Below are 26,973 nucleotides of genomic sequence, written 5' to 3'. Positions count from 1 at the left end.
TAAATGGGTCAAATCTAGAGCCATTCACAACAGGAGGTTATTTGCCTCCCTGGGGACATGTCAGAGGACATTTCTTGTCATCTGTTGGCTAGAGGCCAGAGATAATGCATTCTACAATGCACAAGATACCCCCCTCGCACCCCCCTGTGCGTGGGCGCACGTGCGCGCACACACACACACACACAGAGACAGAACTATCCATATCAAAAAACAAATCTTGCTAAGGATGAAAAACCTTAGTTAAAACCAAGTGATTAAGAAAGCTGGGTAGGGGAAGGCCATTCTACATAGATTCTGATATAATCAAAGTGCAGGTTGCCTGTTCTGCAGTGGAGAATATCTGCATACTCTTCAGATATGCCGCGTCCTGCATACTCTTCAGGTATGCCGAGTCCTTACAAATGTGTGTATACTCTTCACTGCATATTCATATGCAAGAATATTCCTGTGCATCCGATAGTATCATAGAAAAAGTTGCATTGGGAGAGATCATAAAGATTGTGGAGGTGGTCTTTGAGGGATAAGTGCAGAGGGTTGGGGGCAGTGTATCAGAGTAGAGCCACATTCCCCTTCAGATCAGATGCAAATATTTGCATGTACATTTTTGATAGGGAAATATGGGTGTAGCTTTCTTGAGCTTTCAGGTGGTTCTGACATCCAGAAAAGGTAACCATATATCTATCCTTGCCGTTGTTTTATAGGTGAGAAAACTGAGGCTAGGGAGGTAAAGTGATTTGCTAGTCATGGAAAAACTAGTGGTAACTTTTGCAAACCTGGAGTTATTTCTTTTATTCCCATTTTTGGTGCCATGAAATAGATGGGAAGAAGACTGAAACAAAGGTTAGATTACTTCCCTGCATTTTAAACCAGGCAGTTAACTGAGATGGTTTGGAAATGAGAGGAATATGACTTAAGACTTTTGCTCTAACTTACTGATATCTACATTTTCCTGTCTTTCACTTTAAAATGTATAAGGGATATGGATTTAGAATCTCTAAGAATGTTTGAATTTTTCTTTAAGCCTTGAAGACTTTGACGTGGAGGAAGAAGATGAAGAAGCCTTAATAGAACAGAGAAGAATCCAAAGGCAAGCAATTGTTCAGGTATGTGATTTTAGTGAAAAATAATCATCACTGTAGTAAAGTATTTTTTTGCTTTAGCAAAAAAGTGACATTAATAATAGTTGGTTGAGTCCTTAGAAAAGGAGAGTATATATAATATTATCTTCATGAGATTTGAAAAAATGATCGTTTTTTTAGTTACTAAAACTGAGATGGTTGCTCTTTGTTGGTTATACATAGAATTCTGGTTGTTTATACCATATCTGATATAAACCTCTTCTGTAAGACATGAGAATTTGAAGTTTGCTTTCTTTTTAAGTTAATGAACACATATGAGTATAGAATAAACTGGAGGAATTTCATTTAGCAAAAAATTATAAATGTTACTATGTGAATAAAATAGGATCATAATGGCAAGTTTTGTAATGTGAATGTGGTGATTTAAATGAAACATTAAAAAAAAAATGTTAAGACTAGAGTCAGGGCCGGGTGCGGTGGCTCACGCCTATAATCCCAGCACTTTGGGAGGCCGAGGTGGGTGGATCACGAGGTCAAGAGATCGAGACCATCCTGGTCAACGTGGTGAAACCCCGTCTCTACTAAAAATACAAAAAATTAGCTGGGCATGGTGGCACGTGCCTGTAATCCCAGCTACTCAGGAAGCTGAGGCAGGAGAATTGCCTGAGGCGGAGGTTGCGGTGAGCTGAGATTGCACCATTGCATTCTAGCCTGGGTAACAAGAGCGAAACTTCGTCTCAAAAAAAAAAAAAAACAAGACTAGAGCCAGATGATGAAGAAGATTGGGTGGGGAAAGAACATATAAAGATCTTGATAGAGTCATTTAATTAGAAGGTTTGGTGACTTGGAAAGTTGTCAGCTCTTCCTTAGTCAGAAGACAAGGAGAAAACAGCTGTGGCAGCTTTCCTGAACACACATAGCAAACCATAAATCAGGTAACAGTATGCCACATTGGCATGAAGGACAGAACTTGCGTCACCAGAAAGGAAGTAGGGCAAAACTAATTTTGGGGGGAAGCTTACTTTTCTGGGGCACTGGTAAAATTGTTGTTAATAAACTGATATCAGGTTGGGCGCAGTAGCTCACACCTGTAATCCCAGCACTTTGGGAGGCCAAGGTTGGTGGATTACCTGAGGCCGGGAATTTGAAACCAGCCTGACATGGAGAAACCTTTTCTCTACTAGAAATACAAAATTAACCGGGCATGGTGACACATGCCTATAATCCCAGCTACTCAGTAGAATGAGACAGGAAAATCACTTGAACCAGAGAGGTGGAGTTTGTGGTGAGCTGAGATCACACCGTTGCACTCTAGCCTGGGCAATAAGAGCGAAACTCTGTCTCAAAATAAATAAACAAACTGATATCCCTGAGGATGTGGATGGATATTTTTTTGTTCTTGCCCATGTCCACAGTCCCTTACCTCCAATCCTTAGGGGCCAGATGTACTTCGGAACTCAGACATTTTTGAGTTTTAGAAAGGTGATATGGTACATCTATTATATAATTTTGTGCCATCTGTGAGGTCTGCCTCAGACTCCATCATCAGACACTGACATTTCTACAGTGAGGTGTGCTATAATAGTTACACTGGGGAGAAAAGACAATAAATGGCATCTCATCTGATCAGGTCAAATGTTGCCGCCTGATGAATAAACAAGAAACAAAGAAAAACTTTTGGCTGGGCACGGTGGCTCATGCCTGTAGTCCCAGCACTCTGGGAGGCCAAGGCGGGCGGATCACCTGAGGTCGGGAGTTCAAGACCAGCCTGACCAACATGGTGAAACCCCATCTTAAAAAAAAAAAGGAAAAATAAAAACTTTTTTAGATTTTTGTGAATTTAGAAGTACATAAGGGATTATTGATCTGATTGAACAAAAGTATAAATACCTTTTGTTTTTTTTTTACATTATTCGATACTTTCTCCTAACTTTTTGTTGTAGCAACTCTTAGCAAATTAGTGTATTTGGATAGCATCAGACTTTATGAAAGCATTCTTTTCTGTATTGTTATTGCAGAAATATAAATATCTTGCTGAAGATAGCAATATGTCTGTGCCATCTGAACCAAGCAGCCCCCAGAGCAGTACAAGAACACGATCACCTTCTCCAGATGACATTCTGGAGCGAGTAGCTGCTGATGTTAAAGAGTATGAACGGGAAAATGTTGATACATTTGAAGCCTCAGTGAAAGCCAAGCATAATCTAATGACAGTTGAACAGAATAATGGTGAGTGAGATATATTTTTGTCCTGGCGACACTGTTCTCTGAAATTTTAGCTCTATGACTTTATAATAAGAGACCTTATTTGGGATGGGATTGGGGAAAAGAAAAAGGGATAAACATGTTGCTTCTGCTAAATATTGCAGTAATATATTAAATATGCTTTTATGGATATTCTCTATAAATGTGTTTTTATTCACATATCCTGAATAGTATACTGAATTCCTACCTAATTCATTGTCTTTTGTTTTGCTTGCTGTTTTAAAGCAAATCCAATTATGATTTTATTTCACCTGTAAATACTTGTTTGTATATCTATCAGATAAGAACATTAATGTTTAAAAACATTAAATAAAAGAAGAGGTTTGCACTTTTTGGTTACCCCAGAAGATAGTTTGTACAGGAAAGGCAGGGTAAACACGTTTATTATTTTCTTTATTTACCAATTTTTAGACTAGAATAGAATTGGTGCCCTAGCAACCTCCAGAGATAACTAATGAGAATTTGACTGTTTTGTTAGGTGTTTATCATTTGGTGTCACTATGTACTTGATGTGTTTCTATCTAGTGCTGTTATTTTTCTTTCTGAAGCTCAGATTGGTCTAACTGGGCTGGAGCAAGGAGCCCCTTTAGTTGATGTCTCATGTCCTTTTGGCCCAGCCCTTTAGTATTGAATATAGCTTGCTTGCTTTCTAGAACAGGAGCCAGCAAACTTTTTGTCTAAGAGATTAGGTAGTAAATAGTTGAGCCTTTAGTAATTTTATTGGCCTTTTCCCTCTATAGTTCCATGTAGGTTGGAGGGCAGAACCTGCTACAGACAGTACATTGATGAATGAACATGGCTATGTTCCAGAAAAAACCCTTGGACACTGAAATTTGAATTTCATCTAATTTTCACTTGCCACAAAGTATTCTATTTTTTTTTCCCTATGAACGCTTACAAATGTAAAAATAGGCCATACAGAAAGAAGCAGCCAACTAGATTTGGCCCACAGTCTGTATACAGCTTGCTGATTCCTGTTCAAGCAAGATGCCATAGATTTATCTTGTTCATGTCCTGTGCAGAGCAGAATAAGCTATTTCTCCAAGGATCCCTGGTTTCATTTAACAGGAAATGCCATTTAGACATCACAGGACACAGACACTTATAGTGTCTGTTATTTCTGGGTCTTTTCACTGGACAAAGTTAAGAAGCAGGTACTCTTTTGGAAAGGAGGAGTTTACACAGATATTACCAATTCAAAATTGAGATTACAGGAGTTTATTAATTTAAGATTTTATATTTTTATCTCTTCTATTGCAGTGAAAAATTTAGCTCTTAATAACATGATTATCAGTAGGTTATTTTGAAACTTTTGTACACATAAGACATCAGTATGATTATTGTTATTAAATGTACTAAATGTGGCTTAAAATTTCAGTGGTTCTTTTTGTTGTTAGGATACATTCTAAGGTGAATAGGCGTAATTCTCTGTCTAAGATCATTTGAAATAATTCTCTGTGTGGTATGTCACAAATTTGATAGATTCAGGTTTATGTTCATTTGCTTTTGATTTTTAGGAATCAACTTTTTTTCCTTAATACATTTGTCTTTCATGTACGCATGTATGTGTGTATGTATATGTTGTATCCTGCCTACACACACAAAACCAAACTTGCATACTTAGATCAGTATGCTTTTCCTCACTCATTTTTATAGGCTATGCCATAGTTTATTCAGTCAGACTTCTGATGATATTTGAATTGTGTCCAGTTTTTGGCTGTTCATTGGGTATAATCAGTATTATAATGGCATTGTGCATTAAGTCATTCTTTAATTCTTGGCCTCTGCGTTTTAGGATAGTTCCCTAGAAGTAGGATTGCTGGGTCATAAAAGGGAGTGAATATATAATTTTGCTATATATTGCCAAATTTCTCTCTTTTATAAGGGTTATACCCATTTTGCCATCTTTCTGAGTGCTTGTTTATCCAGAGTCTTGTTAACAGAATATTACTGTACTTTTAGATTTTTAGCTAGTATCAGAGATCAGAAATTGATACCTCATTGTAGTTTTAATTTGCATTTCCTTAATGTAAGTGATAATGAGCATGCGTTCATATGGGTAAAGCTACTGGATTTTTTTTCTAGAAACTCCTTTTGTCTTTTTCAGTTTTTTTATGGGATTATTGGACTTTTTAAGGGAAAGATACCTAGAGATCTATATTGTGGAAATGTTAACCTTTTGAGATTTTTAAGGTGCAAATAACATTTTTTAAAGATGAACTTTTATTTTAACATAAAGTCATCGTTAGCTATTAGCTTATTCATTTAAACTAAGAATACTAAAAGTTAACATTAGGTCCTTCAACTTTTTTTTTTTTTTTTGAGCTGGAGTCTCGCTCTGTCACCCAGGATGGAGTGGAGTGGTATGATCTTGGCTCACTGCATCCTCTGCTTTGGGTTCCAGCAAGTCTCCTGTCTTAGCCTCCCAAGTAGCTGGGATTACAGACACCTGCCACCATGCCTGACTAATTTTTGTATTTTTAGTAGAGACAGGGTTTTGCCTTGTTGGCCAGGCTGGTCTCAAACTCCTGACCTCAGGTATTCCACCCTCCTCAGCCTCCCAAAGTGCTGGGATTACAAGCATGAGCCACTATGCCTACCCAGTCTTTCAATTTTTTGAAATGCATTCTGTTATTAAAGGTGAATAGCTTTATGTATTTTAAATGTTAATAAAGTGATTCTAAATCAAATACTATTGGGAAACTGATGTGCAAGAGGGCAAAAAAGTTTGAATTACTATGAGTGAGTTTCCCTTCCTTATTTTGTGTTTTAAATTGTCTCTTTACTTTTCAAATGTTAATACTAATTTCCTTTAAGGTTCATCTCAAAAGAAGTTGTTGGCACCTGATATGTTTACAGAATCTGATGATATGTTTGCTGCATATTTTGATGTAAGTAATTTTAAATTATTTAATTTAAATAATTCTTCCTGTTAAACAGGAAAAAATATAACATATGGGTGTGTATATATACACATAAAGAAAGAAGGATAAAGCAAATGTAATAAATATTTTGAACAGCGTAGGTGAAAGGTATCTGAAAACTCTACCAGTTTTGTGTCTTCTGAAATTCACGTCAAAAATTTTAAGACAAGTATGGCAGAACTATTTGAGAGCTTTATAAAAGTCAAACACCAAATGACTCAAATATGTGGTTGCTTGTACAGTATTGTATATTTAAATACATACACATACATGTGGTAGTTAGGTGAGATAAGGAGATACCAATATTTTTTAGGTCTTTATCAGAGTAGAATCTGCTTTGGGGCCTCTATATTGTATTAAAAGGTTATTGAGAACTGAAAGATTTGGAGCTTAATAGAACTTATTGAAGAATTGGAAATGTTAAAAGAAGTAAGAAATTTTGCTGATTTAGCCATTTCATAAATTTTTATCTTTCTTGTGTTGGAAGAGTCTTAAACTATAAACACAGTCAAACATAGGGACATTTTCAATATAAATTTCAAAGGACATGAGAAATATGCGGCCTTCATAAAAGAGGTAGGGAAAATAAACATAAAGAAAAATGGGATAAGGTAAATAATCATATATATGTAGGCATACACACACACACAGCAACAGGAACACCAACATATGGATGAATTAGGAGAGGATGAAATGAGTATTGAGCCAGTTATGGTGTCAGTAGTCATTTGCTTGGCTGATACTGAAGGATCTTCTGGGCATCACGGAGAGTAAGGTCCAATAAAGAATCTTCAGAAGTATCACATATTCTTATTTTTCAGTTATCCACATAGTGTCAACTAGTGCAGCCACATGGGAAAACACAAATGATATAAGAGCTATCAAAAATTGTATCTGGTTTTGAATTTTTTTCTCTTTTGTTTTGAGATAGGGTATCTCTCTGTCCCAGACTAAAGTGTGGAGTGCAGTAGTGAGATCATGGCTCACTGCATGCAGACTTGAACTCCGGGCTTAGTTGATCTTCCTGCTTCAGCCTACCAAGTAGCTGGGACTACAGACACGAGCCACTACACCTGGCTTTTTTTTTAAGTAGAGAAGAGGTGTCACCGTGTTACCCAGTTGGGCAGTTTTTTTGTTTTTGTTATTTTTTTTTCTTGAGTGTCATTTTGAATCAAGAGACTTAGGTTTTATGTCTCAGCTAGGTTGGATTTACAGAAGTGATAGTAAGAGTTTACTTAATTTGGAATAAAATGCTTTTATTATCTTATATCTGGGGTTACCCTTTGCAAGTCTCTGCCTCCCGGGTTCAAGCAGTTCTCCTGCCTCAGCCGCCTGAGTAACTAAGATTATAGGCGCCCATCACCATGCCCAGCTAATTTTTGTATTTTATGGGGTTTCATCATTTTGGCCAGGCTGGTCTCAAACTCCTGACCTCATGATCCACCCACCTCCACCTCCAAAAGTTCTGGGATTACAGGCGTGAGCCACTGCTCCTGGCCTACCCTTTGTATTTTAAAGGAGGGGCTTTAAATGTCTGACAAGTGGGTAAACGGTTCATGTTGCCTCTTTAATTTCAGAGTGCTCGTCTTCGGGCTGCTGGCATTGGAAAAGATTTCAAAGAGAATCCCAACCTGAGAGATAACTGGACTGATGCAGAAGGCTATTATCGTAAGTTCACATTTTATGTTAACTTTAGAGTTCATTGTAACACCTTGCAAAAGCAAGCTGCTTGATGGAATCACACATTATTGGAGAACTCTGAAAAATCACATCACAGTGCCATTGCTTAAAAAATGTGGCACACCCAACCGCTGCACAAAGTAGTGTATTTTATAAGCAGCCCAGAAGCGTCAAAACTGAAGTAAGGTAAAGTCTTGAACCTAAATCTGCTCAGAGTTATTTTCAGCCATTAGATAATCCTCCAGAAGGAAGGGGTATGTCACTTACTCATCTTGATCTGAAACCAAGAAAAACGACAAACCGGAAACTTTGGATGCCAGTCATGCAGTATTTGTCATGCAGGACTACAATTGGGAAAACTCCAGTGAGCACATTTCTTCCCTACTCAATGTTAAAATTGTGGGCAGTTGATAGGACAACAGGAACTCTTGTAGTGATCTGAAGTGGGCATGCAGCTTCCAACCACACTCTGATAGAGTGAGTCAGTGGAGACGTGACTTCGATTCTCCATTGTGTCTAGGAAACCAAATAGTAGCGATTTAACACAATTTTTAAGTGACTGCACTGTAGTTCCTACTTTCTGATTCTGTTTATTATAGTCTGAATTCTAATTTTTTAATTTGCTTTTCTAGGTGTGAACATAGGTGAAGTCCTGGATAAACGTTACAATGTGTATGGCTACACCGGGCAAGGTGTATTCAGTAACGTTGTACGAGCCAGAGATAATGCAAGAGCCAACCAAGAAGTAGCTGTAAAGATCATCAGAAACAATGAGCTCATGTAAGTTCCGAAGATGTGTGATGAAGCCTTCAACAATACAGATATTTAGAGCTAAACTTTTTTTTTTTTTTTTTTTTGAGATGGAGTCTCGCTCTGTTGCCCAGGCCTCCCAGGTTTAAGTGACTCTTCTGCCTCAGCCTCCAGAGTAGCAGGGACTATAGGTGCATGCCACCATGGCCGGCTAATTTTTGTACTTTAAGTGGAGATGGGGTTTCACCGTATTGGTCAGGCTGGTCTCGAACTCTCCGCCTCCCAAAGTGCTGGAATTACAGGTGTGAGCCACCGTGCCTGGCCTTAAACTATTTTTTTTTCTTTTTTCTTTTCACGGATCATGTTGAAGTTGTTCTGTGAAATAAACTGTTTTTTTAAAGTGCGATACATGATAGAATGTGTAAAACAAATATTTCAATTATAAAGTAACAGAAACGGTTGTTTTTGACTGGATTTTGAAATTATAGCCATATGTTATATGTATGTACTAGAAAAATAGGCTGATTTATTTTAAATCGTTTCAGTGCATTTTAGTACCTACTATGTGTACTGATAACAACTTAAACTCCTTCCTTCTATTGTCTATCTTATACCATCCTTTGCTTTATCTTAAGACAAGTTGAGAAATGAAAAAAATCATGTTGATTAGCTGTCACTATGGTGACTTGCAAAAAAAGTGAAAATTTATTATCGGAGTGACGAGAATCTGTCTTATATTTATTTATTTATTTATTTATTTTTGAGACAGAGTTTCGCTCTTGTTACCCAGGCTGGAGTGCCAATGGCGCGATCTCGGCTCACCACAACCTCCGCCTCCTGGGTTCAGGCAGTTCTCCTGCCTCGGCCTCCTGAGTAGCTGGGATTACAGGCACGTGCCACCATGCCCAGCTAATTTATGTATTTTTAGTAGAGATGGGGGTTTCACCTTGTTGACCAGGATGGTCTCAATCTCTTGACCTCGTGATCCACCCGCCTCGGCCTCCCAAAGTGCTGGGATTACAAGCTTGAGCCACTGCACCCGGCCTATTTATTTTTATTTTTCTAGAGATGTAGTCTTGCTCTGTCACCCAGACTGGAGTGCAGTAGGCTGATCTCAGCTCATTGCAACTTCTGTCTCCCGGGTTCAAGTGATTCTCCTGCCTTACCCTCCTGAGTAGCTGGGATTACAGACGCTAACCACTGTGCTCGGCTAGAATCTGTCTTTTTTAAAATTATTACTTATTGCTGTTTTCCTCCATTAGAATAATTACCATACTCTTTTAATACCACACACTGAGCTAGTATTAAAATCAACTTAACGTTTTTGAAGTGAAGTTAGTGTTAAGTTTAGATTGCCGTAGGCTTAGAAAGCGCCTTGTTTTGATGGGAAGTCCCAATTTCTGTATTTTATTAGCTGCTCACTATAAAATATAGCTTTTGACAAATTATAACCAGAATTTCTTCAGATAACCAAGTGTTAAAATTTGATAAGGCATCCATTACTACAATTTTTTTTTTTGATGCACTTTTGCTCTGTCACCCAGCCTGGAGTGCAGTGGTACGATCTTGGCTCACTGCAACCTCTGCCTCCTGGGTTCAAGCCATTCTCCTGCTTTAGCCTCCTGAGTAGCTGGGATTACAGGCGCCTGCCACTATGCCTGGCTAACTTTTGTATTTTTAATAGAGATGAGGTTTCACCATGTTGGCCAGGCTGGTCTTGAACTCCTGACCTCAAGTGATCCACCCTCCTCAGCCTCCCAAAGTGCTGGGATTACAGGCTTGAGCCACTGCACCCAGCCTGTTTTGGAATAGAATTTACAAGATTGATTTTCCTTCGCGCAAAATCAAAAATTTTAAAAAATCAAAATAAAGGTGGGTTTGTTCCTCAGTGTTTTTGTTTTGTGCATTGATTATTTTGGAAATTTATGATAATGATAATTGACTAAATATAAAGTATGTGAATGATACATAGAGACATTATTTCTCAGTAGATTTATTAGTACTTAAAAATCCTCCCACACATCACCTGATCATCACAGTGGGGCTAGCAAATGTATATCTCCTCAATTTTGTATTTACTCAGTTTTATATTTCATTTTAGGCAAAAGACTGGTTTAAAAGAGCTAGAGTTCTTGAAAAAACTTAATGATGCTGATCCCGATGACAAGTTTCATTGTCTGCGACTCTTCAGGCATTTCTATCACAAACAGCATCTTTGTCTCGTATTCGAGCCTCTCAGGTACAATTTCAAAACCTATACGTTAAACTGAAAATTTAACTTCATCTTTACCACCTCATTTTGGGTAAATGCTGTGACAGATATTTGGATATTTGATTTGTTTTTTCCACACAGCTCTGGTCTTTGTTCTTTAACTTTTGGTTAACAGCTAGTCTTTTTTTTTTTTTTTTTTTTTGTGACAGTCTCTCACTCTGTTGCTCAGCTTGGAGTACAGTAGCACAATCTTGGCTCACTGTAACTTCTGCTTCCTGGGTTCAAGTGATTATCATGCCTCAGCCACCCAAATAGCTGGGATTACAGGTGCACACCACTACACCTGGCTAATTTTTGTAGTTTTAGTAGAGACAGGGTTTGATTGTCTTGGCCAGGCTGGTCTTGAACACCTAACCTCAATTTATCTGCTCACCTTGGCCTCCCAGAGTGTTGGGGTTACAGGTGTCAGCCACGGTGCTCACAGTCTCTTGAATCATGAATCTACAAATGTTAGTTGACTGTACTGTATACCAGGCAGTACTCTCATGTAGCCCATAGGTCAACAGAGAGAGTTTTTTTAAATTAAATACTTCAAGGAAGGGATTTTTATCTCTAACAGCATGGCTTTGTTGTGTTTTCAAATGTGAGTCTATTCTAAAATCAAAATGGGAGTTTTACCTTGCATATCTTTCTTCCTACTTATTTAGAAAATTGAATTTATTGGGAAATTGTGATATATACATACAATTTGATATGCTCTCATTCCAGTATAAAATAATTTGTCAGATGTGGGGGTGGGTTTTTAAATATTTTTGTTTGTATTTTGCACTTGATTTTACTTTATGCTTGCAAATATTTTTGCTTTTTTTAATTTCCATTTTGCATTTTAACTCCGGTTTTGTTTTTTCTCCTAAAAGTATGAACTTACGAGAAGTGTTAAAAAAATATGGTAAAGATGTTGGTCTTCATATTAAAGCTGTAAGATCCTATAGTCAGCAGTTGTTCCTGGCACTGAAACTCCTTAAAAGATGCAATATTCTACATGCAGATATCAAGCCAGACAATATCCTGGTAAGTCAAACAGCCAGGCTGCCCTGCACATCTTGTACTTTATATCGCTTCTTACTAGCAATCTGATGATTACTACGAGAAATGACATCTTAGAAACACAGGTCAGTATATTAAGAACCTATTTCAAATGACTAATACTTTTTACCTTTGTTGGAAATTGGACAGTGAAATTTTATTGACAAGTATGAAGAAAAAGGAAATGTGCCGTTGTCCCCCCCTTTTTTTTTCCTCTTTTGATTGTTGGATTTAAACTATGCATAAAGCCTGGAATGCTTTAATGTAGTTATAATGGGTTTCTTCTGTTATCTTTAAAAAAAAAAAAAAAAAGCTGCACAGATTGCTGTTTTAAAATAAGGAGTGTTTGTACTTTTTTGTTTGTCCAGGGCCCCAAACATAGTAAAGCTCAATTGTGGTTAATGTGGTTAAGTATTGTATGGAAAGAATCGCTTTTGAAGTTTTTTTATTCTTTTTTTTTTTAACTCTTAAGTTCGTGGGTACATGTGCAGGCTTGTTACATACATAAACTTTTGTCATGGAGGGTTTGTTGTATAGATTATTTTCATCATCAGGTATTAAGCCTAGTACCCATCAGTTATTTTTCCAGATCCTCTCCTTTCTCTCACCCTCCAGCCTCTGATGGACCCCAGTGTGTATTGTTCCCCTCTGTGTCCTTGTGTTCTCACCTTTTGAAGTTTTAATCCTCTTCAACTAATAACTTCTGGTGGTTAACATGCAGATTTCACTATGTTATATGTGTTTTTGAAATTTTGAAAAACATACACATTATCGTAGTGATGTGATTAATGCACGCACACACTCTTCCCTGGACCCATTTCTTCACCCTGTTCTGTGGCCTTCAGTTTGGGGCGTGTTCACAACTTGGAGAATTCTAGCTTATCTGCCAGTAACAGCCTGCATTTCATTTTTTTTCTAAATGGGTTTCCTTTATCAACTCTCCTACAGTTGATACCAAGGAGAGATCCTTAAAACTAAAAGCTAAGCATGTAAGGTGTCCTTTATTGGAAACGGTTTGAGCTATTAAAAAGTAAATACTTTGTTCCTTTTTTTTTTGAGGCAAGGTCTTATTCTGTCACCTAGGCTAGAGTGCAGTGGTGCCGTATGGCTCACTGTAACCCTGAACTCCTAGGCCCAAGCAGTTCTCCTGCCTCAGCCCCCCCAGTAACTGGAACTACCTATAGGAACATGCCACTGTGACACTTAATTTTTAAATTTTTTTAGAGATGAGGTTTTGCTATATTGTCCCGTCTGGTCTCAAACTCCTGGGCTCAAGCAGTCCTCCTGTACCCTCCCAAAGTGCTGGGATTATAGGTGTGAGCTCCCATGCTTGGCCAAAATAAATTCTTAAAACAATGGTGATTGAATTAGACTTTTTAGTTGAAGGACTTCTTATCAATAACTAAGCTCTTTAATTCATATTTCTCTTTTTCTTTTTTGTTAATATATTAAAATGTTTCCTTCCAGACAACCACATTAGTAATGAGGTACATTCCATTTTTATGTTTGGTCTGAATTGTTGTATATCTAATGTAACTTGGACTTGAGTAATTACATTGAAATGGTAGGTACATTAAAAATGAATTGTAAATTGTAAATTTGTGTGGCCAATTTCGTGGTTTGCTTTTACCTCAATTTTTTGTTTTTTAATTGTGAAATACATGGTCAAAGAATATGTAAAACATGTTCAATTTAAAAGGTCATTTACAGTTAGCACCTTTGTAACCATTGTGGAGTTAAAGAATAACATCTTTGCCAGTGTCATAGAAGAAGCTCTTGGTTTTAAAGCATACTGCTAAACTAGTATAGGTTTTTACATAAATTTCAGAAATGTTTTCTCTTCTTCATGGGGAAGGAAAAAATAGACCTCAGTGACATGGAGCTGATTTTGTTAATGAAACTCCAAAGCATTTAGCTCGTGACTCCCGGCATCAGTGTGGCTTAAGTATCAGATTCCTCATGACAGGAGTAGAAGTTGTGTAGCAAACTGAAGTGCATATGGGATGGATACCCTGCTGTTATTTAAGGCAGTATAGCCAGCCCAGGAGTTCCACTGATAGATTCTAATTTTATAATAGTTCTGAGGTTTTCTCTGGGTATTGAAACTGCTTAAGTAGCTGAATTAAGTTTTAAGCTGCGCACGGTGGCTCACGCCTGTAATCCCAGCACTTTGGGAGGTGGAGGCGGGTGGATTACGAGGTCAGGAGTTTGAGACCAGCCTGGCCAAGATGGTGAAAACCCGTCTCTACTAAAAATACAAAAGTTAGCTGGGCACAGTGGCACGCATCTATAATCCCAGCTACTCGGGAGGCTGAGGCAGGAGAATTGCTTGAACCTGGGAGGCAGAGGTTGCAGTGAGCCCAGATCGTGCCATTGCACTCCAGCCTGGGTGACAGAGTGAGACTCCATCTAAAAAAAAAAAAAAAAAGTTTTAAAGAACTTTTCTCTTTTAAGATAATTACGTTTCTGATTTCCAAGATGAAGAGAATGATAATCAATGTGGAAGTTAAAAATAATCATTTCTGTTACTATTAATAACTTAATTCTGTATATCATTTATAATAGTCCAATCTCCCCATAGAGACTGCCTAAGGCTATTTAAAATGATATGTTGCTTTGGGGTGGGAGCAGTAGGCCAAGTTCAAGTTCCAACTCGGTATTTGTGTGTGTCTCTTTTGAAGGGGGGAAGGGACTCTGCAATATGAATTATCTTCACTTGTTAACCCTGAACATGCTTCTGACTCATGAGTGGCAGCAGTCATGGGAGCAACTCCAGCCTTTCTCAGCAGATGTCACTATTACTGTGTATGTTGAAGTATTTACAAAGGAAAAAAGAAACAAATGACTAATATAGAGTTCATGTTTATCAGTTTTGCCAGATATATTTAACGTTTTCTTGACTAATACCTTTGTATTTAAGGGTTTTAATATTTTTTAGACTGGAAGCGATTGCTAAATTTAGGATGAGATAGCAAGCTTCGGATGAAGAATGTTTTGTTTTTGTTCAAGTTTAATCTGAATCACCCTTCTGCTTTCATTGCCATTGTAATTCTCTGGCAACTGACAGTTAAGTCTGAGTCCTTAGTAATAAAACTTGACTTTATTCAGGTATTTAGGGTCTTTTTAGAAGATGCTTTGCTTCATAAAATGAGATTTTTTCTCTCAGTACCTCACCCTTTTAAAAATGCAGTTGTTAAAATTAAATATACTTTGTGGTATCTCACGTTTCCTCACTGAAAACAGTTTTTACTCATTGTAATGAATATTTGATATATCTTAACTTTTCATAGTTAGGAAATTGAATTAAAAATAAATAGAAAATGAATTTTTAAATGAGTATCTTTGTTCTCAAAATAAAGCAGTAATTTTTATTTATTTGTATTAATTATTCCAGGCTTGAATTGAATTCCTTTGAAAAAATGTTTTGCAGGTTAATGAATCAAAAACTATTTTAAAGCTTTGCGATTTTGGGTCGGCCTCACATGTTGCGGATAATGACATAACACCTTATCTTGTCAGTAGATTTTATCGTGCTCCTGAAATCAGTAAGTTTCTTAATGTTCTTTGACCTGGGCCATCATATGTGGTGGAAACCGCTTACTTAATATCTAAGCACTGTTTTCCATCACACTTCAGCAGCTGCACGAGTTCATTCATGAGGAAGGGAACCATAGCAAGTTCATCCTCCTCAGGTGGAATGAAGGTAGTTGTGACAGGAGTCTTGATCATGTCGGGCAAGAGTAGCAAAACAGTTGTGGAAAATCCTCGACTTTAGAAGACTGCTCTTGATTATTCAAGGTCTGATTATCACATTTATGGATTGTATGGGACCTTTGTTTTTTCCTGTTGCCTTGGTTGAGGCTGACTAGCACCTCCACCAAAGGCAAAATGAGAAAAGAGAAGAAATACATATTTTCTTGTGCCCTTTCAGTTCCTCCCCAAACCTCCACTTTTTAAGGTTTTTAAGTTTGAGTCTCTATTAAGAATTAGTGGGAACGAACACAAAACTAATTGTCAAACTAAGGCATTAAGATTGTGGTTATAGTCCAAGCTAAGGTAGCCCCTCATTAGTGGAAATAAAACTTAATAGTAGTCAATTTTCTTTATCTTCGTATATTAAAACTTTGTTTTGTTTTCAGTTATAGGTAAAAGCTATGACTATGGTATAGATATGTGGTCTGTAGGTTGCACCTTATATGAACTCTATACTGGAAAAATTTTATTTCCTGGCAAAACCAATAACCACATGCTGAAGCTTGCAATGGATCTCAAAGGAAAGATGCCAAATAAGGTAAGACATTAGCATGAGCTTACTTCTTTAAGGTCTTAGTTTCTTATAAACTGACAGACTGCTGACACTTGCTCACTACATATAGCTATAAAACAAAACTTTCAGAAAGGCGGGTAGGTGGCTATCATGATTGCTCAGGTTCTTTCCTTTTTCTAGTGTTTAAATTAGTGGTTCTACTCAGCCAAGAGCTAATAATAGAACTTTTTAAATGATGGACAGAGAGCAGCAATATTCTTGGGGATATATTCTTATTGGTAAAAGTTTCAAAATGTTTGGAAGACAGAATGGAAGAAGATGTAGATGGGTTAGGTAAAATATAAGAAAGTGCTTAGTTGTCAGAGAATGAATAGGTGAACATTAGATATTGTTAACTAATTTATTAAAGATTGGAGGTTACTTGGGGAAGGAAGGTACCAAGAAAATTTATTTAATATCTTTCTAACTCACCCTTGATACTTCAGCTATAATGCTAGTTTCTGTTTAACATGAAGCAAGGAAATTTTAGGCATTTATTAAAGTGTCTGAGGGCCATAATTTAGCTTTTCTTTTTTAATTTTTTTGGAGACAGAGTCTTGTTCTGTCACCAGGCACCAGGCTGGAGTTCAGTGAAACAATCTTGGTTCACTGCAGTCTCCGCCTCCTTGGGTTCAAGCAATTCTTCTGCCTCAACCTCCCGAGTAGCTGGGACTACAGTCTCACATCACGCCACCACACCCAGCTAATTTTTTTTGTATTTTTTAATAGAGACAGGGTTTCACCATGTTGGCCAGGATGGTCTCGATCTCTTGACCTCGTGATCCACTCGCCTCAGCCTCCCAAAGTGCTGGGATTACTGGTGTGAGCCACTGCAACTGGCCCATAACTTAGCTTTTTAAGATTTTAGCCTATTTGCTGAATTTCTGAAAAAAATGTACACATTTTTTGTAAAGGTCCGAAGCCTGTGTGGTTTTTAGTTTTTCGTGTTTTGTTTTGTTTTTTGAGACTGGATCTTGCTCTGTGTCCCAGGCTGGAGTACAATTACCACTGCAGCCTTGAACTGAACCCCTGGGCTCAAGCAATTCTCCTGCCTCAGTGTAGCTGGGACTACAGGCATGTGCCACCACACCTAGCAAGTTAATGTTTTTGTAGAGGTGGAGTTGCAATGTTGATCAGGCTGATTTTTACATATTGCCCAAATTCTTTTATGTTGGACTGTATTTTTTTTTTTTAGAATAAGTTACATAAAAATGAGCTATGTTGGCGTTTGTTTTAATGAAGTCTGACTTGTATCATATTGGGGCTGTTGGAACATAATTTGTAAAGTGGTATTAGGTTCCCTAACTGCCAAGGAGGAAAAAAAACCTGAGTTCTGTAATATTTTTAGGAACAAATAATTTAAAGTCTTTGTTGAATCTCTAATTTTAAATTGTGAAAGCACAGTTTGATGTTAAAGTTGTTTTAAGTCACTGCCTGGACAGATAAAATTTCATGTTATTAAGTAGTGTTAGGTACAGTGTTTGTGTTTGCTTTTCCAAAGATGTTAATCAATTCCTGGGAGCAAGGGAAGCTGAGATCAAACAAACCTGCGGAGACTAAATAACATACTTGTTTGACTTGTTGTATATTAAATTGTTAGTAGGCCAGACTGTTTTATAATAGTTCAAAACCCATGGTCTTATTTTGTTTTGTAGATGATTCGAAAAGGTGTATTCAAAGATCAGCATTTTGATCAAAATCTCAACTTCATGTACATAGAAGTTGATAAAGTAACAGAGAGGGTAAGTGTTTTAAATGCAGCATTCAATAGTTATTTTATTGTTAATTAATTGAATACCGACTCATACTAGGAGCTGTGAATTAAAAACACAAAGTAAATATTTCCTTTTTGCTTTTGACCAATTCCTAAATAAAGCACATCAGGCCATGGTAGATGAAAGGATTTTTAAAATGTTTTTCTGGCCGGGCGCAGTAGCTCACACCTGTAAGCCTAGCACTTTGGGAGGCTGAGGCAGGCAGGTTTGACCAGCCTGACCAACATGGAGAGACCCGTCTCTACTAAAAATACAAAATTAGCTGGGCATGGTGGCACATGATTGTAATCCCAGCTACTTGGGAGGCTGAGGCAGGAGAATCCCCTGAACCCAGGAGGCGGAGATCGTGGTGAGCCGAGATTGTGCTGTTGTACTCCAGCCTGGGCAACAAGAGCAAAGCTCCATCTCAAAAAAAAAAAAAAGAAAATGTTTTTCTAGCATAATGAATTTGTTTTTATTATAGGTCATATTTAGGCCCTCATCACATCTTCCTTGGATTACTTTCCTGGTCTGGCTTACCATCCAGCTTTCTTACTGCTGCTGGAGTGATGTTTCTGAAAACAAATCTGATTATGTTCCTGTCCCTGCTTAAAAACCTTTGTTGGCTCCCTGTTACCTATGAAATAATATTAAAGTTCCTCAGAATGACAAATCTAACTGCCATCTTCAGTTTTTTCTTCCTTCAGCATACTCAAAACGCCCGCCGTTCCACACTTGGCCAGAAGGCATGCTGGTTCAGACCTTTGCGCTTTTGCTAACAGATCTCCGGGCCTTTGCTAATTAGACCTCCCTGAGCTTAGTCTTTTCCTGTGCTGCCTCACCCCTCAACCTCCTAAAAAATGTATCAACTTTAAGCCTCAGCTGAAATACACGTTCTATATGAGCCTTTCTAAAACTCCCAGATTGAAGTAATGACTTTCTTATTTTTGTCCCATTGTATCATGTCTCTGTCAGAGCACTTAATAGCACTTCATGATATCAACTTATTTACATGTCTGTCACTTAACCACTTCAGGGTAGGGAAAGTACAATGCAATCAGCAAGTGCTGATTGTCAGTTTTCATTGCTAACTTGGGTTTTTTCATCTTTTTTTTTTTTTTTTTTTTTTTTGAGACAGTCTCGCTCTGTCACCCAGGCTGGAGTAGTACAGTGGTGCAATCTTGGCTCACTGCAACCTCTGCCTCCTGGGTTCAAGCAATTCTCATGCCTCAGCCTCCCGAGTAGCTGGGATTACAGGTGCGTGCCACCACACCCAGCTAATTTTTGTATTTTTAGTAGAGACAGGTTTTGCAGTGTTGCTCAGGCTGGTCTCGAACTCCTGGGTTGAAGTGATCCACCTGCCTTGGGCTTCCAAAGTGCTGGGATTATAGGCCTGAGCCGCTGTGCCCAGCCCAGAATTGACCTTTTTCATTTAAGTTTTTTGGTTACCTTTTAAAAAGATACAGAGTGTAGGGGAAACCACATGAAAGTTTTTGTTGAGTAGGTGTGATACACAGATGCATCGCATAACCACAGCATACGCTCACACACACCTAGGGTACGTAGTATGGCCTTTTGCTTCTAGGCCTGAACTGTAAGTTGGTGGACAGAATACTGTAGGCACTTTTATAAGTGGTAAGTTATTCAGTGTGTATATATATATTTAATGTATGTATATTTTTAATATTTTTCATTGACCACCAAACAACCTGATTTAAGTTACATATGCTTAGTAACCTACTTAGAGATATGCATTTTAAAAATTATTTTTAGGAGAAAGTTACTGTTATGAGCACCATTAATCCAACTAAGGACCTATTGGCTGACTTGATTGGGTGCCAGAGACTTCCTGAAGACCAACGTAAAAAAGTACACCAGCTAAAGGACTTGTTGGACCAGATTCTGATGTTGGACCCAGCTAAACGAATTAGCATCAACCAGGCCCTACAGCATGCCTTCATCCAGGAAAAAATTTAAACAAGATGAAGAAACTCCCAAGGGTTTGAGTAAATACAAAGACTGAAGAAATTTCACAGCAGTTTATTAATGTATATAAACTTATAAATATTTCTCCAGCAAATTTGAGGCAGCATGATATATTTGAATTAACACCAAGGGTGATACTTCTTTTAGAAATGTTAGTTAATCTGTTTTGTGTCTTAACGTGAAATTTCACTGTAGAACTGTTTTAAATTGCCAAGACTGCACAAAATTACAGTGCTAATGTATATGGTTGCAGTTCACATAAAGACAGAAGCATCTGTGATAAAATGAGTAGTAATATTGGGTGGTTGATTTGTTCTTAGCAGACTTGGCTTCATTTTGGTCTTCAGATAAAATGGCCAGCATAAATGCTGTTTATATTCACGTTTTCCTAGGTGTGTGTGTGCAGGCCACAGCAGCATGCCCTTGGTGTAGTCAGTGCCGAAAGGGGTCTGTTCCTTCTTGAGCCTGCCTGCAGGGATGGTCTCCTTTTAAAGCAGGTTGTGTGCAGCATTCAGTACACTGAAGGTAAGCTAAACCATCAACATCTCTGGTGTTTTAAGATGTTATTTTATTGGAACAACTGACAAATGAGGGATGTTAGCTTTGTGGCAGAATTCCCTGCATGTGTGATAACTGATCTTGTTTTATTTTTTGGCATTGCAACTGTGGCATAGTTACAATTTCTGTTTGTTCATCGCATTTAAAATTGGAAGAGAACGCGCTTGATGGATAGAGCGCCTTCAGTGTACTGTTTCTTATTAACTTTACTTTTTTAAAATCAACTTGCTATAGACTTTATATACATTTTGTTAAATACAGTTCCTAGTGACCTAGAAATGATGCGTAGTTTTCATTTACTAATTACAAATGTTGAGGCCTAATTCTGAAAGTCCTCATATTTAAAGGCTAGATAGACAACGTAATGAAATTTTTAACTATTTGTATGTCATTTTGAAAGTGTACTGCTTTATGGTAAAAGTGTTTTTCATTTGTTCATTGTTTTCATTATTTGTGATCATGTTGTCTTTCAATACAGGCATAAACCTTCCACTCTTGAACAAAGCAGCTGCTTTTTAAAAGCGGTAATTGCTTCTTTACCTTTTATTTCTTTTGTAAATGAATCTTTTCTTTAAGAATGTGACTTTAAAGTGTTGTCTATTGCATAAAACAGTTGACACTCACTTATTGTAAAGTGAAGATTGTTCTACTGCATGTGAAGTGGACCATGCAGATTTCTGTATGTTCTCAGTATGCATCACTAGATAATAAAGTCTTTTGTGAACAAGGCATTTGTAGCCATTTTTAAAAGTTTTTGTCTTCAGTGCTGGTAAATCAGGTAAACCATAAATAGTTAAAAGCAACCTTTTGTTTTTTTTCCTGAAAATTTTTAATTGAAAGTATTATTAGTTAAAGATGTAAACCTAGCCAAAATTATCAGTTTATTATTAATTAGGATCCTAATTATTTCAAAAAGTCCTACAAATTATTGTCAGCTTTCAGTGTAGTGAGATTATTCCTGTAGGTTATGGGGTATAATTCAGGATTTAACTAATGTTTCTGCTATTTTCTCACTTTTCCTTTTGATGGTGCGGAAAGAGAAAAAGGAAAACGGGGCACAGGCCATTCACCGCCTTCTCCAAGGGGTCTGATTTGCTGAGACACCAGCTTCACCTTCTTAACAAGGTTATTTCTGACAGCATGTGTAGATAAACATTTAGCAACAATTTAAGACAAAATCATGTAAATCAGCTTGGTTTTGCAACACAGAGGAATTTGTATTATTAACATGGTAGAAGAGAATTTTCAGAAGTGTATGTAATCTTTTCTGTTTGGGGGGTAAAATTAATGCTCGTCTCCCTAAAGAATATGGAAAATAATCAGATTTTAGGGGTTTAAATAATATTTTTAAATTGTAAATGGGATTTTTTTATTCACCCAGGCACCTAATTACAACAAGCATGCACATTTTGGTGCATTCAAGAATGGAAAATCAGAATAGCAGCATTCTTCTGGTGGGTTTTGCTCCATTTAAAGACATGAAATGAACTACAGCCAGGAAGGTGATAGATGATATAATAAGCCACCTCTGAACCTACACCCCGTCTCTTCACGGTTTAGACTTACTAAAATAAATACAAGGTGATTTTCATCTTCAGGTAGAGTGAAGCCTTTTAAATAAGGCGTCACAGGTGCAGCTATTCTATCTTAATGAAATGGGTAGTGATTTTCCCACCATTATTTATTTTGGTGATAATATGCTGCATATTCAAGTCTCTTGTAGTTATTTTCACTCAAAGTAGTTGACAATTTGATGCTTCTGGTGATGTGTATGGCTTCATTTTATATAATTTTTTAAGTAAGTTCCACTAGAAACAGTTCATCTTATACCTTCAAAACTATTACTTGTTCTTTAAAAAACAAAGTTGCTTGTTACTTGTTCTTTGTGTTTTAGGTGCAGCTCAGTGGAAGATGATGACAGCCAGAAGACATGAGCTAAGGTTTCTGTCCTATAAAAGATTCATTAAAAAAGAATCCTTCATTTAGTTTTTGTCTGATTTTTTAGTTTTCAGCACTGTGATTGGGTTTTATTAGTGTTTGGTATTTAGAATAGTGGTGCTATTGTGGTGTTCATCTGTAAAGTGCTTGTTTTATCATACTTCCTGCCTCTTCCCCTCCTCTCCTAAAATAAAAACAGTAGTCAACTTTAGTGATATACAAGGCTGTTGGGTGATGAGATTCCACATAACACATGGTTGTCAAAATTGGATCTTAAAAACAGCGGCCACCAGAAGAGCATATATCTAAAAGTTAGTCTTCAGCTTTTAGGCAGATGCAAAAGAATAGAAACTGGAATATTAAGAATACTGCTCAACTCCTCTAGTATCTATTCCCCAACTTACCCTTTAGTAACCTTGTTATTAATTAGTGTTCTAGCCTTAAAGTAGAGAAAATATTTAGAGCCACTGTTAGCTTTTCTTAAGGGAAATGAAAAAGATGATACTGTGGATTTTTTTTATACTCCATAATTTAGCATATCTAAACTACCTATTTGAAAGGAACCCTATAAACTGTCTTATGTACATATACATGATTTTCTTACCATCTGTAATTTTGCTGAGGGGCAGTTGAGAACTTTGCAAGACCTACTAGATTGAATTTATTTAGTGAATTCTCCATAATAAATTTGCATTCATCTTTTAGAATAGCTGTATAGTTTTCAAATGTTATCTGTCATGAAGTTTTTGCTTTTATTATACTTTATGGCAAAAATGATAGCAAGTGATTATCAGACTTGAGGGCTCATAAAAGTCTTAGGTATAGCTCTCAAAGATGTCATAGTTTTTTCTAAGATTGGGAGAAGAGTTGAGATCTAGAAATTACAGACGTTTTTAATACTTTGGATAGACTTTATTCTTGAAGGTCATCAGAAATGAGGTTGGAATTTTGAGGTTTTGAGCGGGGGTAGCATTTTATATTCACCCTTAAATCGTTATTACTACATCCCTTTTCTTCATTCCCCAGTAGCTGTCTCATTTCACTCTACCTTCTCAAAATTTTGTTTTAAAATAGAAACTTTTTGCCATTGTTAATAAGTACTACTTTATTCCTAACAAGAATAAGTACTCAGGACATTTTTTTCAATATGAAATATTTATATAATGTTGTATGGTATGTGGTAAAAGAATTGAATTGTAATGTTCTCAGTTTTGTTCCATATTTGCATTCCTCTTATGCTTTACCTGTATTTCTTCATTTGTAAGCAAAATTCTAGCTATATGGGTAAAAGTAAAATCTCTGAGATGAAACAAAGGAACCATACATAATAAAATTTAGGCCAAGTAGTTAAGAAATGGCCCGTTTGAATGTTTGAGATAGGAAAGAAGCCATATGTTCAAATGTGTCATTTTCCTCCCTTAGTTATAATGACATCTTTACCAATTGGGCTCATAAATGTGTTTCTTTCTTATTTGTATTCTAGTTCCAGTATATTTTTAACATGAATTTTATCATTCTCCTCCTATTGGAATGTCCTCCTTATAGAAATGTCCACGACAAATTCATTTATATTTTTTACATGTCAATAATATATGCTAAATTAACTTCAAAATGTTTTCCGGTTTTTCTGATAGATGTCATTATGGCATCCTTAATTTTTCTTCTCCTGTATATAGGATAAGGGACTGTTCTGAAGAACCTTTCCATTTAGTGACCAAGATATGGAAGCTGATTTCTGAAAATGCTCAGTGTATATTCTAATTATTTGTGGGACCGTTTGAATTGTAACTTGCATTTTAGCAGTGCATGTTTCTAATTGACTTATTGGGAACTGAATAAAATATGCCTCCTATTATCATACTGTCTCCTGGTTTTTTTCTTTGCTTGAGTTCAGATTTTCCTCACACATATCAAAACATTTTTAAAGCATTAAGTGCAGAACACCAAAGGATGTATTATTATATTCATGTTTCCTGTTACATACATTTCTGCTTTGGTTTTCCTAGTAATGGAAACATAGATAAGTAATGAGCCAACTCCCTTTTTTATAATAAAAATAAGTTGGTTCATTGCCCACATGATAGCTTGACAAATCTTGGGCTCTTATCCTCAGTCTGCCCACTCTTTATTTTCTTCTTTTAAGGAACTGTTTTCGGCTTTCAAAACAGTGAGTAAAATAATTAAGACAGTGTAGTTTAAGAATTTTAGTGCATGCAAAGCAGGATTGGAGAATGGCAGTCAGACTGGCTTTATAGAACATACCCACCCACTCACCCAGTTGGAGCTAACTACTGCAGAGTGGCAGGTAGACGCTAGTCTGGTTGAGTCCTGGCTTTCTAAGAAATGGTCGGGCCAGGCACGGTGGCTCACGCCTATAATCCCAGCACTTTGGGAGGCCGAGGCGGGTGGATCACGAGGTCAAGAGATCGAGACCATCCTGGTCAACAAGGTGAAACCCCGTCTCTACTAAAAACACAAAAAGTTAGCTGGGCATGGTGGCTGGTGCCTGTAGTCCCAGCTGCTCGGGAGGCTGAGGCAGGAGAATTGCCTGAACCCAGAAGGCAGAGGTTGCGGTGAGCCGAGATCGTGCCATTGCACTCCAGCCTGGGTAACAAGAGCAAAACTCCGTCTCAAAAAAAAAGGTCAGATGCCACTGGCTCTATTTAGTCCTCATGTAAAGGCCCCAGTTATAATTTCCTTGGACTGCACAACCATCTAAAGTGGCTATGAGGCCATTGTATTCAGCACATTTTAGGGAAAATAGTACACAGGGTGTATTGGTTGAGGATCTTTCACACATACTTTTTTTTTTTTTTTTTTTGAGACGAGTCTCACTCCATTGCCAGGCTGGAGTGCAGTGGTGCAATCTTGGCTCACTGCAACCTCTGCCTCTTGGGTTCAAGTGATTCTCCTCCGTAATCCTCCCAAATAGCCAGCATTACAGGTACCTGCCACCACACCTGGCTAATTGTATTTTTAGTAGAGACAGGGTTTTGCCATGTTGGCCAGGCTCGTCTTGGAACTCCTGACTTCAGGTGATCCACCCTCAGCCTCCCAAAGTGCTGGGATCTACAGGTGTGAGCCGCTACACCCGGCCACACATACTTTCTCTGATTAAAGATTCAACCTCATGAAGATCCAGTGAGCTGAGAACTATGAATGACTGGAGAGCTAAACATGAGAATTTGGGAGCAAACCAAGTTAAATTTTCCTGAACAGTTTTTGTTACAAACTGCCTTTAAAGACAATGGTGGATGTTGACTTCCATCAGGTATGAAAAATAACCAGATATGTTGTATTTTTTCATGTCTCAAGTTTTGTCCACTACATACGTGGACAAGGGGGTCTCACTTTACCTGTTTGAACCAGGTCTTTCCCCCCATCAGTCTACAGGATAAACCTGAGATGATACATCTCTAATCCCTACAAAACTCACCGCTTCTAGTCCCATCTCCTATGCCCATTCCCACGCCTAGTCTCACTGAAAGAGTTTGTGTCTTTGTTGCACCATACCACTTCCCTGTGCCTTGGCACATGCCTTGCAAGAAATAGGACATTTGTTTGTTAGGAATCAATTGTTCCTGCACCTAACTAGTGCCAAGGAGGTTCATTCTCGAGGTGGCATGCCCTCCTGTGTCATTCTTACTTCCCTAATGTATTTTGTGTTTGCTATACGACAGGCACTTTGGCTCCTAGCCACTTAACCCTCGTGATTATGTGAGATAAAGACAGTTTACCCACTTCACGCATCAGAAAAGTGAAGCAAGAGAGGTTAAGGAAACTGCTGAAGGTGTTAGAGGTGTTCAGTGGCAAGAGTCTGGGTTTGAATTTAGACAGCCTGGCAACAGCTAGTGCTTGTAACCACTATGTCATGCATGAAAACTGGTCAGTCAGTCCTGCCAGGATACAGTGGTGAGAAAAACAGGCATGTCCTTTTTGAAGGTTTTAGGAATAAAAAATTAACATCATGACCTTGGAGGTGAGGGGAAGAATCCAGGTAGCTAAGCAAGGTAGAAAAGAGAACGGATTCAGACAGCTTGTCAAAAAGGTTCAGTACACAAGTTAGAAGGAATTATTTGAATTAAAGATGGTTGGTGGGAAACAGATCATTGAGAGCTGGAATTTAGTGAAAATATAAGTCCATTTTGGCATATACTTTTATGAGAGGGATATTATATCACTTTGGATTGAGACTAATTGTATGGGATACAGGTAAAATTTTATGCTAAGGGAAGCTAATCAATTATGTTTGTTTTCTATTGCTATGCTATGTGATTCTAGAAAATTCTTTGAAATTAAACTAAAAACTAAGATGCTGCCTGTGTTCCCTGCCTCTAAGAAAACTATCTGAGCCTTAAGCTACTAAAGCTGGAAAAGAAAAGCTACAGTTGTTCTCTTCAGCGTTTATTTGAATTATCCATTAATTCACTCATCC

General features: G+C 37.5%; 1 protein-coding gene across 20 annotated transcripts in view; it reads left to right on the top strand.

Annotated features, from left to right (window-relative positions):
- The window catches only part of PRP4K (pre-mRNA processing factor kinase PRP4K), a 42,826-nt gene extending 18,430 nt beyond the window's left edge, over positions 1-24,396 (top strand). The window contains exons 5-21 of one of the 20 annotated variants that reach the window (XR_013533797.1): positions 1,022-1,103; positions 3,098-3,308; positions 6,162-6,235; positions 7,846-7,936; positions 8,581-8,728; positions 10,800-10,937; positions 11,828-11,981; positions 15,427-15,541; positions 15,633-15,794; positions 16,136-16,287; positions 17,958-18,044; positions 19,830-20,104; positions 20,435-20,567; positions 21,079-21,124; positions 21,639-21,725; positions 21,982-22,054; positions 22,495-24,396. Coding sequence is in view for 1 of the 20 variants with exons in the window: in XM_002746255.7 (XP_002746301.1) it covers positions 1,022-1,103; positions 3,098-3,308; positions 6,162-6,235; positions 7,846-7,936; positions 8,581-8,728; positions 10,800-10,937; positions 11,828-11,981; positions 15,427-15,541; positions 16,136-16,287; positions 17,958-18,044; positions 19,830-20,033 (1,456 nt within the window). In the remaining 19 variants the exon portion in view is untranslated. Of the gene's footprint in view, positions 1-1,021; positions 1,104-3,097; positions 3,309-6,161; positions 6,236-7,845; positions 7,937-8,580; positions 8,729-10,799; positions 10,938-11,827; positions 11,982-14,677; positions 14,802-15,426; positions 15,542-15,632; positions 15,795-16,135; positions 16,288-17,957; positions 18,045-19,829; positions 21,330-21,638 lie in introns of those variants that run through there. The other 19 variants (XR_618988.5, XR_013533798.1, XR_013533796.1 and 16 more) reach the window with 19 other exon arrangements.
- The last annotated feature ends 2,577 nt before the right edge of the window (positions 24,397-26,973 follow it).

This window comes from Callithrix jacchus, chromosome 4 (genome assembly GCF_049354715.1).
Source record: "Callithrix jacchus isolate 240 chromosome 4, calJac240_pri, whole genome shotgun sequence".
Taxonomy (NCBI): Eukaryota; Metazoa; Chordata; class Mammalia; order Primates; family Cebidae; genus Callithrix; species Callithrix jacchus.
This window is presented reverse-complemented; position numbering and strand designations above follow the sequence as displayed.